The sequence below is a fragment of the Parambassis ranga genome, chromosome 21, assembly GCF_900634625.1.
Source record: "Parambassis ranga chromosome 21, fParRan2.1, whole genome shotgun sequence".
NCBI classification, from domain to species: domain Eukaryota; kingdom Metazoa; phylum Chordata; class Actinopteri; family Ambassidae; genus Parambassis; species Parambassis ranga.
Window position 1 is genome coordinate 18,485,754 of NC_041041.1, and position 13,422 is coordinate 18,499,175.

Here is a 13,422-nt window from a genome sequence, read left to right on the forward strand (position 1 = left end):
ATGTTTTTATGTTTAACAGACCTCTACGTTGTCAGTAATGACAGTTTGTGCATATTACATGTCACACAATGTGGGATGGGTCAAACAGAATCTGGTTTTGATCTGTGACCAACTTCACAATGAGTCAGAAAGTCTGTGAGCTCTGTGCTTTTTCTAGTCTTGACAGTATTGAACAAAAGTTCAAACGATACATTTTTATTTTTTATTTTTTTTACAGCCTTGACACACGAGAAAAAGACACAGAGGACAGAGGAAGGTTAATGTTGCCATGGATTCGGGTGTAGTTTGAACAGTGAGTCCTACTTTTTGTTGCGTTGTTCATTTAAAAAATGAACATTAATTCTTGAGGTTGATTATACTGTGTTCTATTGGATGTACGGATGAGGTATTAATGAATTGCTTGAACACAGAATACATTTCAAAACTTGATAATTCGCTGGCAAGTTTTTAGGTGTTTGAATTTCGGATTGATCGGTGTGTTCAGTGTACAGTATCGCACTGTGAGATTCCTGCTCTTGTGTCCATAAAATGTCCGAAAAAAAAAAAAAAAAAAAAAAAATCATGTCATTCTCTGGCCGCACCTGGGTTTATAATGGGTCTGTAGAGCAGGATATTTACAGCGAGAGTGGGTGATGTCAACACTAGAGTCCTAAATTGTCTTCTCTTCTTAACCTGCTTTCTCGCCTTCAATTTTATTTGCACAAAAATAATTTCTGCCCCATTTTGAAGGGAAACTGCTTTGCTTTTTTAAGATGTGCCACAGTTTGAAAGGAACTTCCTGCCTCTGCCTCAGAGAGAGCAATAGAAACTGAGGATTTTCCAAGAAAGGTAGAAAACATTGCTGTTTTTTCCCCGGATAGTTGACCAATGTGCATGGTGACACACACAGGAACACACAGTGCAGCACAATTCAAAGAGTCTGATCTGAGTGTGTTACAGACACACACTCTGTGGTCTGACCTTCAATAAAAGACTCTAACTGACAAAACAATAAAAGTTCTAAGGTAGCCAGGACCTTCAAAATAAATCCCAGGTGTCAAACAGGGATTGTATGTGACTGATATTTTCAAAATAAAAGCCCTGAATGAATTAAAGGACATTATTCAGGTAAGAAAGACTTTCAAAACAAGACCCAGGTGCCAAACAGAGGTTAAACGTATAGGAGCTCGACTGATGTCACAAATAAAAGTCTCTTATAGGCATTCTTAAGAGAACTCTCACATTGACCGTCAAAAAATGTCCCCAATGTCAGGTTGCAGAGAGATATAACATTTCTTATCTGCAATCTTGCATTTGTGCCTTTTGTAAACTGATTTTATACTACAACTTTTTAACTTCTTCACTTCATAATTCAACCTCTTCAGCTTCAGATACCATTCCACACTCAGTTCAAGTGGAAATCAAGGCTTTTTTTCAGCATTTTCACCCTTCATCTAATATTCAATATTGTTTTCTACATTTCACCACAAAATATATTCATCCTCTTTGCCCTTTCAGCTTCACACACTATTCCTGCCAAATCAGAGAATGCACTTGTGTGTGCAACTCAATTAGTGTTGTCTGTATTTCCTGCCTGGCTACTGCATTACATTTTGTAGGATGTTTCAGCGCCCCTTCCTGTGAGAGTGGAGCTTACAGAATAGTACACTGCATCACCATTGCCCTTCTGGCTTTTCAAATTTAATATATATATATATAAAAATTACCACCATAGATTTCTGTTTCTATGGTTTGAGACCATTCTTTACCGACACTATTTCTCTTCCATAAGTTTGAATGAGAGCGATTTAAAATAACAGAAGCTTGGTAATTTTGACACGCTATACATTCCTCATTCAGCGCACACAAAACACAGTTATTAACATGATAAGAATATAGTACTATAAAACAGCCAGTTTCCTGCAGTAATGAGTCCATTTGAATAATCATTATAGACACACAACGAAAGGCGAGAAGAAAAACCCCAACCATGTGCAAAAGTAAACTAAGAACTCTTTTATTCTTTTTTGTTCATTTTATATATCTACCTTGAGCTGTTAACTTTTATTTTTTTTTTTCTACACGAGTCCTTTAAAAGTTTGTCATCATGCTAGGTGCAGCTTCAGTGTTGGTAGTACATGCAAGATTTTTGTGTTGGTGGAGGATTTCACACATCGGACAACTGGAGAGAAGGAGCGGGGGAAACGGGGAGCAGGTGGCTCCCAATCCCAGAGAAAACCGACACGGATCACTCTGGGAGAGGTGGGAGGAGGGGGTAGAGGGTCCACCAAATAAAATAAAAAAAAAAGAAAAAATATATAACTCCACCACGGGCACAGCTGCAAGGAGGAGAGGCGGAGGGGCTGAGGTTGCACTGACCATCATCGAGGATTCACGAGGGGGTTAAGCGGAAGCAGTTCAGTTGTTGCTGTGATCATAGTTCAATTCATAAACAGGGTTTTTTTTATCATGACATCATCAGTTGACATCTTTAGTGCAGTCAAAAAAAAAATCTAGAAGCAGGCAGTCTTTTTTTTTGGGGGCGGGGGGTATACAAAAAAATCCTCAGACAGCTTTGTAGAGAACGAATACGGGGGGAGGGAAACTTCTTTCAGACTCCTGTTTGTGACGGGCTGACAGTAAAGGAGACATCAGGAGTATTGCTCATAACTTTGGTCTGGGTCTATCTGTCAGGGGGCAATTTTTTTTTTTAATTATATATATTTTTTTTTCTGAAACCAGATTTCTGGGACATTCCCCTTTCCTGCTTTTCTAATACCGACTCAAAAATAAACCAAGTGAAAAAGGTATACATACATGACATCACATGTGCCAGCTGGTGGATGCCACTTTTAGCTTAGGCACTTTACAGTGCATATTTTTTCAAAGATGGTTGGCTACAATGGGGGATGAAGCAGTGTTTTTACCCCGGCAGTGTTAGTGCCATGCTTGTGGTGTGGTGCCCGGTGTGTCACATTAGATCCACAAATACTCACAGTCCCAGCAACAGAGGATAGTTGTGATTGTACAGGGGGTAAAAAAAACAAAAAAACAAATGTGTTGTCTTTGTTGCTCCTTATATACACACAGGACTACTATATTGCAGCAATAATGATCGCAGGTCACAATACACACAGCTACAGATGCACTGAAAGAAGCCTGACAATTCAGTTTCCCCCTCATACATCGTATTTGTACAAATCAAAAGTACATTGTTGTTGAGTGGATGTATAAAAAAAACCGGTAAAGGGTCAATGCAAACAAAAAAAAAGAATGGGAACTTTAAAAAAAATGGGAACTTGTGGGGCAGAAACATACATGGACATCATTATCTTTGGTGAAAATTTGACAGAGAATGCTTTTAGACACCTGAGCACACACAGAAAACAGCACAGAGGAAGTCACTGCAGAAACGTGTCCTTGTTTATGTACTCAGGATGTTCATGAGTCATAAAGGTGCTCCTCAAATATGCAACTAACGTAGTTCTGAAGAACGCCTGAGGGGGGAGGGCGAAGGTGACATCACACCGTGATACATTTTGGTTAACACTTCCTCATAAAAAAATAAAAATTAAAACGCCACATTTGGTCAATAAATACATCCCCTAGATACGACACACGGTTACGGAACATATGGACGTATTTTGCCCAGCGTCATCTAATAATAATAGGACAGATTAAAGGAGGTACATGCAATGTAGCGGACTTTCACTCAGGAGTCTGAGGTTCCAGTCCCCCTGACAACACAAACTGTTTTGTTTTCACCCAGTGTTTTCTTGCCAGCAGGTAAATTTTGTTATTAGTTGCAGCTGAATGTGGCAGAGAAACAAACAAACAAACAAAAAAACTATTGTTTAAGAAGGTAAAGACCATCTTAAAACACTTCAACTCATCCTGTCACTCGGTCATTTCCAGCTACCATCAGGACGCGTCCCTGTCCCTCCATGAACACATAGAGAGGAGGAGAGAATACATGCACATGTTCCATTTCCAGGACTGAAATATCGACCTTGTGTTGCGTTTTCCAGGTGAAGCGAGGACGGGCTGATTTTGGTTGAAGTCTGTTGGATGTTTAGCACACAGCATCTGTTCATGCAGGGACTGCATGTTAAGGGAAGCTTAAACAATCAATATAGACAATATGGCATAGTGTGGCATAGAGTGAATCATATACTGTATGTGCTGCTACAGTACAACAACAACCATGCCATCCATTAACAGTTATCATGGATCCCTGCCACAGAATGACATAATTACAAGATCTAAGAGGTGTGTTACATGATCACTATTTTCACTGAAGTGTTGACCCCACTCCTTCCAACTGCCTATTCATAATAAAAACAAACTGTCCCCACCCCCTAAAAACAAAACAAATAATCAATCAATCAATCAATTAATCAATCAATCAATCAATCAATCACAAGAAATCTAGAAAATAGAGACAAAGATTCAAAGCTGCCTGTGGAGGAAGATGCTGGCATTCATTCTTAAATCATTCATTTGACGGATGCACAGGGCTCCCCATCGCATGTTTTCTGCTCTGCAGGCCTCTCAGTCAGTTCAGTTTCCATGCAAAGCCATGGCTTAGATCAAAGGGGAAAAAAAAATAATAACAACGTGCAGCACCTCCCAAAGCTTGTCCCAAGACCCAGGCGAGAGGGAGAGTCAACATGACCCCCCCTCCACTGTTCAAGTATGAAATGAGAGTGACATAAAAAATAACTTACACGAATGAAAAAGACACAAAACTCAACAGAAGAGTGCTAAACTGCTGTCACGCCTGCCTTGTGTGTTCTTTCCCGGTCATTGAGTCAAACAGGGTGACAGTATTTTATAACACTTTCATCTTTAATACGAACATGTAGTCTCACCTAAGGACCAAATAACACACAGCAAATCTATTTTTCATTTGCTATTTTTTTTCAGTACGAGATTTACATCCAGAAGATTCCTGCATCATTAAATTAAAGTTTCTTGTTAATTTTAGCAAGTATATATATATGTATATATATATATATATATATAAATATTTTTATCTTTTAGGTCCATACACATTGGTGTAGTTGGTTTAGTCAACAAAGATCCTGTTTCTAGGCTACATTTCACTCTAAATTGGCTACACTCACTGATCAAGAAGACAAAACTGTAAATTTTTTAAAGTCCACGTCTATAGTGTAAGAACAGGATTTCTCTGGGACACATAAACAAAGTGGTGGAAAAAAACATGGATTCCAGTTAAAACAGAAAACAGGTAGATGGAAATAAAAGGTTAAAACCATAATGAGAAGAGACGTGAGGTCCTCTGAGGAATGAGAATGATGAGCTATGGATGGTTTGTGAGTCTACGCACGTTTCATTTCATGAGTACAAAGTGCACGTGCGAGCCGACGCATGGGACGGAAGAAAATGTCTGCTTGTCAGGAAGGGGTTCTCTTGCTTTCAGGCCTGGGTCAGGGAGGGAGGAGTTGGGGTAGACGGGTTTAGGAACCCCTTCGTCTCTTGACTCTCTCAGGAGCTGAGGGTGAACTGGTCTTGCTCAATGGGCTTTTTGACCCAGGCCCCGAGGCCGGCCTTGTGGAAGGCCTTGATGAGTGCCTGTTTAGCAGAGTGGTACTCTGAGGCTGCCTGCTTGGCTTCGTGGTAGGAGCTGGGCTTCAACCCTTTGATCCGCAAGATGGAGGACAGCTACAGAAGGTGGAGAAAAACACAGACACATGTAAGAACCAGTAACACACATATATTAAGGCACTGGAGGAATGTATTTAAAAAAAAAAATACTGTCACAGTGTTAAAACGTCAGCACTCGATCTGAGATCTTGTCATAATTAGTGCATACATTCTTAAAGGTTAATGTTTATCACAGAGTTCAAGAAAATACACTGCTCAAAAAATAAAATAAAATAAAATAAAATAAAATAAAGGGAGCACTTAAAGAACACAGTGTAACTCCAAGCTCATCCAGGATGGCACATCAATGAGAGCTGTGGCAAGAAGGTTTGCTGTGTCTGTCAGCACAGTGTCCAGAGCACGGAGGAAAGGTTCACACTGAGCACATGTGACAGACGTGACAGAGTCTGGAGACGCGGTGGAGAGCGTTCTGCTGCCTGTAACATCCTCCTGCATGACCGCTTTGGCGATGGGTCAGTAATGGTGTGGGGAGGCATTTTCTCTGGCTAGCACATGGAGGGCTGTACCCTGACTGCCATTAGGTACCGGGATGAGATCCTCAGACCCATTGTGAGACCATATGCTGGTGGGCCCTGGGTTCCTTCTGGTGCATGACAATGCTAGGCCTCATGTGTCAGCAGTTCCTGCATATGAAGACATTGATGCTATGGACTGGACTGCCCGTTCCCCAGACCTGAATCCAATCGAGCACATCTGGGACATCATGTCTCGTTCCACCCACCAACGCCACGATCCACCACAGACTGTCCAGGAGTTGACTGATGCATTCATTGAGATCTAGCAGGTGTTATTTTAGTGTTCCCTTTATTTTTTGAGCAGTGTATTTAGAGAAATTAGATCAGGTGATGATCAGGTAAAGACAGAGGGGGAAAAGAAAACATGCCATTGTTTAAATAAATCAATACTGACTAGGGTGCAGATTTCAAAATCTCTGTATGTGTGAGGGCTTCAAAAATGATCTAAGTATGTCGAAGTCAACTCTCCTCCAGATGCAGCACATCCAGTGTTATGTGTGCATGTGTAAGCTCTGGCCTCTCTGTACCTTGCAGTGTAGGCGCACCCAGCGGCTGTAGAGGGCGTGTTTGCAGAGACGTGAGGCGCGGCCCATGTCGTCCTTGCCTGTGGTGGCATTTATCACCTCCAGGGCTTGGTCGCCGACAGTCCAGTTCACGCTGAAGTTTGGCGCCTTGCCTGGCTGCCTGGCTTCAGCATTACTTATACCTGTTATAAGAAAGGCTCAGGATTAAATACAGAGCAGTGCACCACACAGAAATGTTCTCAATTACACAGAAGTGTCCTTGCCTTAAAAAAATCATTGACCAACATTAGGTCAAAGCCTCAGAACATTAAATGAGATAGAACAGTAATGAGATAATTTGTAGCGTCACATCAATTGGTGCCCAAAGCACCTGCATCTACTCAGGTGGATGCATGTTTTCAACAATGGATGAAGTGCAAACATCTCAGCCGTTCATTTTATTTAGTGTAAACCAGTGAAGACAGCACCTGGGGGGACTCTGAGGACAGAGCTTCAACAGGGCTTCAGCCTCCAATGTATCTCAAGCATAAATGGGAGATATATGGATGTCATAAATTCCTGTGTCTTGCTACTTGTGTGTGTGTGTGTATGTGTGTGTGTAAGCTCCTTGGTTCCATTCGACAGCACTTGTGGCAGAGGATGATTTAAAGGGGATGAAATCCTCAGTGCTCTTACGCCACAGCCCTTCACCGCTAAAAACCCTCTAAAGCGGAAAAGGTTAATAACCCCCTACTATTATCTCCTCTACCCACCATTAAAAGAGCAACCAGAGAGGAGGAGCGGGGGGAGCTGCACGTCCAAGTGTCATCCCCACAGATGGAAACAAAATGACCACATGTCACTCACTTAACCTGTTTGAGTTCCATTGTTTTTCCATAGGGACACAGCGACCAGTGTGAGCATGTAAGATCTTGTGGTTTGGTATTTTCTTGAAATTTACACACTGCACATCTGGGCAGATGTAAACAGGTTCATTCAGATGAAGCAGGCTGTTGGTGTGTTGTGATGGGAAAATGTGTCCAATTCTGAACACTGAGGATTAGTGATGATTTTGTGGTCAGAAGTAGGATTCTATGAATATTATTTAGGTGTTTGTCAATGTCTGCAGCAAATGTACGATGCTGTGTTTATTATTGGATATGAAACATGAGGAAAAAGTGGGTCAGGCATACAATACAGCTGGTATGTTTAAAAATTTACATGTAAAAAAAAAAAAAACTAAGGAAAAGAGGACAAATGACAGCAGGCTATTTGTAAATGAGACTAAAGAACCAAATAAGTTTCTTGCAGTAAAATAACAATCTCTGAAAATCAGAGGAGTGAGTGTTCCAGATCTAAAAATAGAAGGTTAAAATAAGTAAATAAATAAATAAAAACAAGTCCTGGTCTATACGGCCTTTTTAAAAGGTCAAGTCCATGCTGGAAATTTACACAAAATGATAACGCTATTCAAATTCCACATGCAACAAGGTAAATGTCAGCTCAGATCAAACTGAGAAGAAAAGCAATAACTGTCTCCGTGCTCTTGTGGGGACTGACCGGTGGAGCTGCAGGAATGTGTTTACTGCCTCGGATTAGAATCTTCCTTCCTTGATATTTAGACAGCTGGCGTTTGAGTGGCCAAGATTAACAATGTGACCGTGCCCATAACATCAAGCATTTTTTTTTTCAAAGGATGTCTTATCTGATGTTTATTTTTCTATTTACTTCACTTCAAAGTGAGTGCTCTTACCACTGAGCAGAGGCCTGTTGAGGGTGAACTGCTGGGGCAGGTCCTCGATATCTGCAATGCGCTGGTACATGGCCCTGGAGAGGTGGTCGGCATGGTAAAGGCTGCCAAGGATGATGCTGGAGAAGTAGATTGGCTCAGTGAAGTAGCTCATCAAAGAGCCCTGGATGCCCACCACATTCCACCTGCAGAGGGACACATAATAAACACACACACACACTGAAAAATCTGATGGACAATATCCAGTATCAAGCTTCAAAACTTTTGTCAACACATGATAAAAGTTATGAAATGAGACAAAACTCAGAGTTGAAGTGTGTTTGTGCTTAAATGGAAAGCACATACACACAAAAGCATGCACAAAATATATTAGCATACATCCACCCAATGTTATCTACCAGCCATTATGCCACAGTTGTGTACACTCTGAAGTATCCAATTTCACCCTCCCCCCAAAAAAGAATAAAAAAAAGGTCTGTGTATTTCTATGCCGTGTCATTAGCCATCTCTCCCCAGTCATTTTCACATTGACATGCTCTGTGAAGCACTGAGACAGAGAACGAGAGGAATGTTAGAAACAATGAGAAAGGAGGGAGCAGAAATGGAGTCTGGAGGAGTGAACGGAGTGAGAAAGCAGGAGAGAGAGAGAGAGAGAGAGAGGGAGAGCGAGAGCGGAAGCAAAACAGATGAGAGACTGAGGGAAGGAAAGGCAGAGAGAGAGGGAAAGCATCTTATATTGGCGATTTTAAATATGCAGCCAATAAGTCTTCTAACTGCTTTATTTGAAGGACCATTAGCAATTAAGTTTTATAACTTGTGAAACAACATTGTTTTCTATTTCAATAGGTGTTCTCAATGTCCACGAGTACAAATTTTAGGATCCATCTCACAATAAAAACAGGTGTATGCCGACTCAGATTGTGAGCTTTTCAGACACATGTGGCGTCATAGGTTTGTTTTTTAGGCTATAAATAAACACAGAGGAGAGAGCACCCACACCTTTGTTTTTCTTTTGCTTCATACTGAAGTGTTAACAAAAAGAAAAGATTGTATTCAACATGTGTAAATCACATTTAGGCATTCTGAGTCTGGTGATGCAGCCCAATGAAACATCCATCCATCCATCCATCCGTCCATCCATCCATCCATCCATCCATCCATCCATCCATCCTTGTCCTGCAGTGCAGGGTCACAGGGGGCTGGAGTCTATCCCAGCTATCTACAGGTGAGAGGCGGGCTACACCCTGGACAGGCCACTAGTCCATCGCAGGGCCCAAAAGATCCACACATAGCTTTACCCATGTCCTTCATTAGGCACAATGACTGTCCTGAATCCATCCTGACTGAATGTCTAACTCAGCATCGGTTCACCACAGGTGCCCCTTTTGGCTGTCATGATGTGGATATTTTTTTTTACTTCTAATAAAATGGCTGCCACATGTTACTGATGACACAAAAGAAAGTCACAAGCAGAAATGCAACAGTCCAAAATGATTTTATACTTGAAGTGTTGCTGCAGTTCTGCACAAAAGTGAGTGTGCAGGATTACGCTTTATTGAATCTACACAACAATATCTCAATCTCTCTGACACTGACAGCGTTCTTCTCATTCTCTCCCTGTGTCTCTAGGCTGACATTCTGAGAGTGAAGTTACCAACATGAACCAAGAACAACGAGGAATGTGAATACATTAGACCCCGGGCTACACAGCCGGTCCATTGTTTCCATATGCAATATTCTGTGTGTGTGTAACTGAGGGAAGGCAAAATGAAATCTTTGAATTCATAGCTGCAAGCAGCAAAGCACAGTCAAACAGATTTCTAATATTCTATGGCATGCACAAAAAAACTAAAATTGTTTTATTACAACAATGCAGTGACACACACACATACAGTACACACTGTGCAAAGAGCACACACTTTTTTCTGAGTTATGTTTTTAGAGGCACTCAATTTCACTCCTGTCAAACATCACTGTACTTCTTTGTGTTTATTTTATTACAGTATATAATCATGTTTTGTGCATTTGCGCACACGGAGAATAGATTGCACACACAGACACACAAGCAAAGGGTCAGAACAAGTGAGGAAAGCACACAGGAAGAAATGATATTAGGACAAACAGAAGGATCATTGCCTGTTAAACACAGATAGAACACGGCTGGTGAAGACGAGGTACTGAAGCTGTGGGAATGTGCAGGTAAGACAGAACTGAAGCATAAGGAGAGCATGGTTGAAGCGTGCCTGCCAGTAGCGGCATTAAACAGCTGCCCTGTGGCTAACGATCACTCACACAGAGATAGAAGCAGGATGAGAGCAGACATCTGACCTGGCCAATAGCAGTGTCATGAGAAGACAGGCAGGGCTGTCCATCCAGAGACAAAACCATTTTCTGTTGCTCTAATATCTCATATAAACTGCAAAAGGTGCAAACTTCAAAAACATTCTTTATCCATTAAAAAAAAAAATAAAAAAATAAAAATACGCTATAAATACGGTCCTCAACCTTATTTTGCCCTCTACTGACTTGGATCCATCCATGTTGGACCACCACACATAAAATCTAAATCACTAGCAGCAGTACTGACATGCCGAAAGGCCAACAACACCTCTCACACAGTGCAAATGGCAATTGCTACTCAGTAGACATGTCCCTCATCAAACCCACACTCAGCATTCAATCACTCTGTGCGTTCAGGCAAAATATTACGATCCTGAGTGAAGCCGGAAGATGAAGATGAGGAGGAGGAGGAGGAGGAGGAGAGGAGGAGAGGGAGGACACATGAGAGGAGTTATGGAGAAGTTTTGTCGTTCATCACAAGAGAGGCACAGTGTTGCCTTGAACATGGACAGAGACTAAAGACGCTATGATCTGCCAGAAAAAAATGCCTCCAGGGACAGACCATCCATCAGTTTAGCTGTCCCTGACACTGCCTGTAGAGAATGGTGGACCTGAGATTTCAGAGTGGGTGATATAGCACTATACTGACACCAGTAAATAAAACATGTGATAAGAGTCTCATTAAACAGGGATAAACAGAGGTGATGCTGAAGAGCATGATTGAAACCAACTCAAGCACATAAGTTATCAACATGTTTTACTGGTTCTTCACGGCTCTATATAATATTTTTGAGTGATAAACTTGGAGTGATAACCTATTTTTCAACATTCTGAACTGTAAAAAGGAAGAACATGTGGATAAAAAGGCAACAGAATCATTAGAAAAGCTGTGTTTGAGCCACATTACCTTGCAATCTTGTCACTGCAGGACATGGTGAGTAGCCGCTCTCCTTGAAGCACACCATCCCAGGTCTGGATGGTGTTGCTGGACCTCACAGGGATTGTGCCTTCTCCAGACTCAATTTTGGTCCTTAGCTGGCCCCGTGCTTTTCTGTTGGGATGTCTGTCTCCTTGGTCTAAGTGAGACATCAAAAAAAAAGATGAAAAATTGACAGATAAACACACAAACTCCTACATTGTTGCATAAAAAGACAGCACATGAACATTCAGGCACTTTAATAAAGGGCACAGGGTAAATACGTTGCAGTTTATAGTATAGTAGGAGTGATTTTAGAAGCTAAACAAAAAAAACAGCTTGCAGACTTTGTGACCTATTATTTATTATTATGTTATCAACATTTTCTGCTGTTCCACCAGCAGGCGCCATCTATTCAATGACTAATTGAATGTGGCTGTTTTCTATTCAGTCTGCCATGTGCGACGGAAAGCACTCTGACAAGAGTAAGAGGGAGGTTAATCAGACAGACAGTGTGGGAGGGAGAACGACTGATAGAGGCAGACAGAAAATGACAAAAAGCTCTAATTACTAGAGCCTTGTTTAAATGTGTCTGTAATGCGTATTTGGACATTGGAGTAAAATTCTAATTAAATGAAACCAAGCATAAGAGGAAAACCTACAAATTTAATTAAATAAAATAAACTGTTGTTAAAACTGAATTCCAAGACTGAATGGAAAAACATGTCGGCCGAGCCGAAGAGAGAGAGAGAGAGAGAGAGAGAGAGAGAGACGTGACGCTCGTGTGAAGCAGTTTACCTTCCACTCCGGCCTCATGTGGAGAGAAGATCCTGGCGTCTCCGCAGGGTGAGGTGCTGATATACAGATGGAACTGAACGTTGTCCTTTAACCTGTAGCCTCCTTTGTCACATTGCACAAATATTGACTTCTGGTGTTCGTCCTTCATGTTGCTATGACAATAACCCAAAGTGATATTTTTAAAAATATGGCAACAAAATAACCCTAAATTTACATTTGATTACTGAATTTGCATGATGTTTCAGTTGTTTTCATAATTGTATCGTCGATTGTAACACAACAAGCAAAACGACACATTTCACACCATGCACTGACCTGAGGAAGAACTCCAGCTGGGTGTAGAGGTATCTGATGAGCGAGCGTCGGGCGATTATCTCAGCATGGCAGTCATTGAGTGCCAGACCCCGGTCGCTCATGTACTCACCGTTGATGCATTTAGTTCCTGTGGAGACACAAATGACCTGTGCATCCTTCACGTCTGTCCCTGTAAAAGGAGGAACGGTAACAAAGACATATTAGTCCATGGACAGGTTTTTTTTGAGAAGTCAGACTAATATGATTTGAAGGTTTTACATGTAGCCGTCCCATAATGAACAGTAGAGATCAATGTCTTTGTGTTCATGATGTAGGCAAAGCTAAGTTCTTACACACACATATATCCCAAGGGTTGAAAGCACCCCACAGTTTCCTAACTGATATTTTTTCAAGCATAAAAGCATCAACCATCTCTTCCTCCAATTCTACCTGTTGTCATGACGACCCCTGCTAGGACTTTTCGTCGTGCATGGGGGGAGGTGAAGTTGTCTGTCAGCTCGCTGAACTTATCCACCACCAGGCGAGACACGGCATCAGCCAGAACCTGCAATCACACACACACACACACACACACACACACACACACAACCACACGACACAACAGGGAGACACATACAC

The 13,422-nt window shown here is 41.5% G+C and overlaps 1 protein-coding gene across 3 annotated transcripts in view; it reads right to left on the reverse strand.

Moving 5' to 3' along the window:
* Positions 1-1,980: 1,980 nt before the first annotated feature.
* Positions 1,981-13,422, reverse strand: part of adarb1b (adenosine deaminase RNA specific B1b) — a 91,754-nt gene continuing 80,312 nt past the window's right edge. For all 3 annotated transcript variants that reach the window (XM_028393176.1, XM_028393178.1, XM_028393175.1), the window contains 7 exons: positions 13,234-13,348; positions 12,805-12,973; positions 12,490-12,641; positions 11,683-11,851; positions 8,439-8,620; positions 6,710-6,888; positions 1,981-5,664 (listed from right to left, as the gene is read on the reverse strand). In XM_028393176.1, the coding sequence (XP_028248977.1) occupies positions 5,488-5,664; positions 6,710-6,888; positions 8,439-8,620; positions 11,683-11,851; positions 12,490-12,641; positions 12,805-12,973; positions 13,234-13,348 (1,143 nt within the window). In that variant the 3' untranslated portion in view covers positions 1,981-5,487. The remainder of the gene's footprint in view (positions 5,665-6,709; positions 6,889-8,438; positions 8,621-11,682; positions 11,852-12,489; positions 12,642-12,804; positions 12,974-13,233; positions 13,349-13,422) is intronic.